The 3,229-nt window shown below is 47.6% G+C and overlaps 1 protein-coding gene across 1 annotated transcript; it reads right to left on the bottom strand.

Annotated features, from left to right (window-relative positions):
- Window positions 1–410: 410 nt before the first annotated feature.
- Window positions 411–2,734, bottom strand: CIMIP4 (ciliary microtubule inner protein 4; the record flags this gene model as incomplete). Its single annotated transcript, XM_082751944.1, has 4 exons — window positions 411–496; window positions 709–819; window positions 1,877–2,024; window positions 2,525–2,734. The coding sequence occupies 4 exons, from the start codon at window positions 2,732–2,734 to the stop codon at window positions 411–413; spliced, it is 555 nt and encodes a 184-aa protein (XP_082608070.1).
- Window positions 2,735–3,229: the final 495 nt, after the last annotated feature.

The raw sequence follows: 3,229 nt of genomic DNA on the forward strand, positions 1-3,229 counted from the left end.
ACGTACTTTATGGTTGCTGCACCAAACTGGTACACTTCATGGAGCTGGAAGGCAGGATCCTGCAATAGGGACCATTATATACAGTGAGAAAAACACATCAGGAATCCTGTTATGTGCTTATACGGCCTCCTCTCACCACCATGACTTTCTACCCTCAGCAAGGGTGTGTGCTCCACACCCCAGGCAGGCCCATCTTACCAGTGACCAACAGAATGATTTTTCTTTTCTTGCATTCAGATTTATCTTGCATTGCTCTCCCCAAAGATACCCTAATTGAGCAGGGAACAGCGCACCAGCAACAAATCTGTTGTTGACAACAGCAATGAGCTGGTGCTCTATACGGAGGTTTATTAGATGGTGGAGGAAGAAGATCCCCTGCTGAATGCACTCCAATTCCTATCCTTCATCTTCTAAAGCTTGCCTTTTTTCTTCCCATACTTCTCCTCCAACGCTTTCTGCAAGTTGAGATTTAGGGCATTTTTCTGATGCCATTTCCCTGTAAAGAAGTTCATAGAAAATCATCAGCCTCACTTCTAAAACTATTATCCCTCAGGGATTTTTCTAGCTGTAGAGCTCCTCTCCTGTGAAAACGCCAAGTTGTAGCACCTCCTCCTCCCCCCGCTTTGTCCAGATTCATCCGTTATCCTTGGCAGAAGCAGCATCTTTCTCAGGAATTCAGCAATATACTTTTCCCAGCAGATGCCATACCTAGCTCATCAGTCCTCCTTCCATGCCAATTTTTGGGATCCCTGATCGCCTTCTGAATTACATCAGGGGTGTAGGAATCTTTCATCAAGCTCCTGGTCTCCAGTGGGCCACCTGAAAGGAAGAGGGAATGAGAAAATGCATGCAGAAAACACCCTACTGCAGTCCTGGAACTGAAGCAGGGAGCACCACCAGCAATTTCAAGGGCACGGGAAAAGTCATGCGTTGACCGCGATACCTTTGATCAGGTGTGTGGCTAGGTGCTGAATAATAGCTTCATCATCACCCAGGAGGGAGCTCGTTTGCCAATTTATCTGCTTTTCATCCCCAAGCATGAGACATACGTAAAGGGTACAGCAAGGGTATCACCTTTATTTGTGTCCCAGAGCCCTTCCTTTATTCATGTGCTCACTTGATGCCCCCTTGAATCTCCTCATCCATGTGAGTAACCTCCTACTCAACAGTACGGCTCCACAAGAAGCACCATCTTACCACTCCAGGCCTTCTTGAGCTTCTTCTCTGCCATGATACTTACAATTAGCTCCCAGCTGGGACTTTTCTGTTTATTCCCTCTTGACTTCTAGCCATTTTGGGGGGGCTTTATTTTCATCTCTCATCCTTTTCTCCTCACCTTCCTTTTTGTTGTACCTTCTCCTTGATAATAATGATTTTGAGCTCCCTGGGTTAAGATGTCCCTCTTTTCTGTGTGACAAGGACCAGGACAACACAATCTTCAATGCCTGATAGAGGTTTGGGAAGAAATTTGAGAGGCCCGCATTTCTAAATGGCTTAACGAGAAATAATGCCAGTATTGGACCTGGGGGTAATTTGGGACTGGCTATGACAGGGGACACTGAATTCCAAATGGTGTCTATTTAGACAGCTCTGCACATGGAGGATAGGGGTCACGATACACCTTTGCTTTTCATGTTTCAGAAAAAATAGTGAAAGAAGAGAAGAGAAAGGGATAGCACGTGTAGGAAGGGAGGCTCTGGCTTTCATCTCCTCGAACACCACAGCCTTGGAGCGACTGTGGATGGAGGAGTAAGAAGAGAAGTGAGGGTAACCCACAGTCAGACCTCTATCCAAACTAAGGTGGCTGCTGCGAGCCCAGGCACAGTGCAGATGGAACAAGCTTGAAGGTCAGGTACAGGCACGTGCATCCCCTCACCTTGGAAGATGTTTGACCTCAGGTTAAAACCCAGCTCATTGTAATCAGCAAATGTCGAAGACTCCAGGGGGTTTTTTAGCATCTCGGTGCGGTCGCTGAGTCTTTTCTGTCCTATGATTAGCGCTGCCTTGCACAGAGCTCGCCGTTCCTGAAAACATGAACAAGAAGGAACCACTCTCATTCAGTGCTCTCCGAGTGCAGCAAACTGCTGGTATTTCCATCCCTGCACAGACCTTTGAGCTACGACTAACCCCTGGGGACTGGGACTGTCCTTGAGTCTCCCCCAGCAGGTCCTGTAGTCATTATTATTGTGAAGAACAACTGGGACTGGTAAAAAAGGGTGCAAATCAGAAAGGGACGATGGTGTCGTGCCCTGGATTAGGTCCAGGTTGCACATTTTGCCTCGCTGAGCTAGACTCTGCCTAGCTACAGGAACCTTACAAAAGGAAGGGGGATGGAAAATCAAACTGAAAAGAGATGGGAAAGGCTGTCTGTGGAGTGTGTCACTGCCTCGTACTGTGAAGCCCAAATCCATCCCTCTACGTGTCTTCTAAACCACTAATATCCCACCCATTCAGCCCCCCAGTACACCATGAAAACATCCTCCAATCTGCCACAAAGGAGACATGAAACAGCTTCCTCCAATACCTCTTCACTGCTGGCAAGTTCATCTGCACTGGAAAATTTATATTTGCTGTTTTCATGGATCAAGCTGTTTCTCTTCTGCAGAAGCAGCTTCCACTCTGCTTTCATATCTGGCCCGAGTGATGATAAGGACTCTTTGGCACTTAATCTGCTGGAGGTCTCCTTGGCTTTTTCACAGCTAGCTTTGGTGGTCTTCTGGGGAGATCCAGGCATTCTCACTCCCGGCATTTGGTGCTGGCTCGCTACTGGTTCTTTGGCATTTGAAATGGGTTTGGTGTCCTCCAACTCCCTCTGCCTGGGTGTTGCACACAGGCAGTTAGTGCTGTTCCTCCTCGTTGGCTCATGCCCTGCTTTGGGGTCTTTGGTGGCAGAGCCATCTTCTCTTTCCTCTTCAAGTTTTCTTGTATGGCACTGAGCGGGGGGAGTTTTGGCATGGAGATTCTGTTTGCTCTGTCTTTTCATCTGAATACACTTTGCAGAAAGGGATGCCCGGCATTTAATAGATGTGGAGGTCTTTGCTGTTCCCTGAGCTGCTGGGCTCTTGCAAGTCTTCCAAGAGGCCCTGCTGGAACTCCTTTGGGATGTTCTCTGTCTGCTGGGACATAAGCCTGCTGGAAGCTGCTCCTTTTTTTCTTCCTCAGGTTTCACTTAAAGACAAAAAGAACAGCTCAATGATTTCGATACTGTCTGGATGATTGATAGGTGGTA

Source organism: Aythya marila (genome assembly GCF_965140915.1).
Source record: "Aythya marila genome assembly, chromosome: 1".
Classification (NCBI taxonomy): Eukaryota; Metazoa; Chordata; class Aves; order Anseriformes; family Anatidae; genus Aythya; species Aythya marila.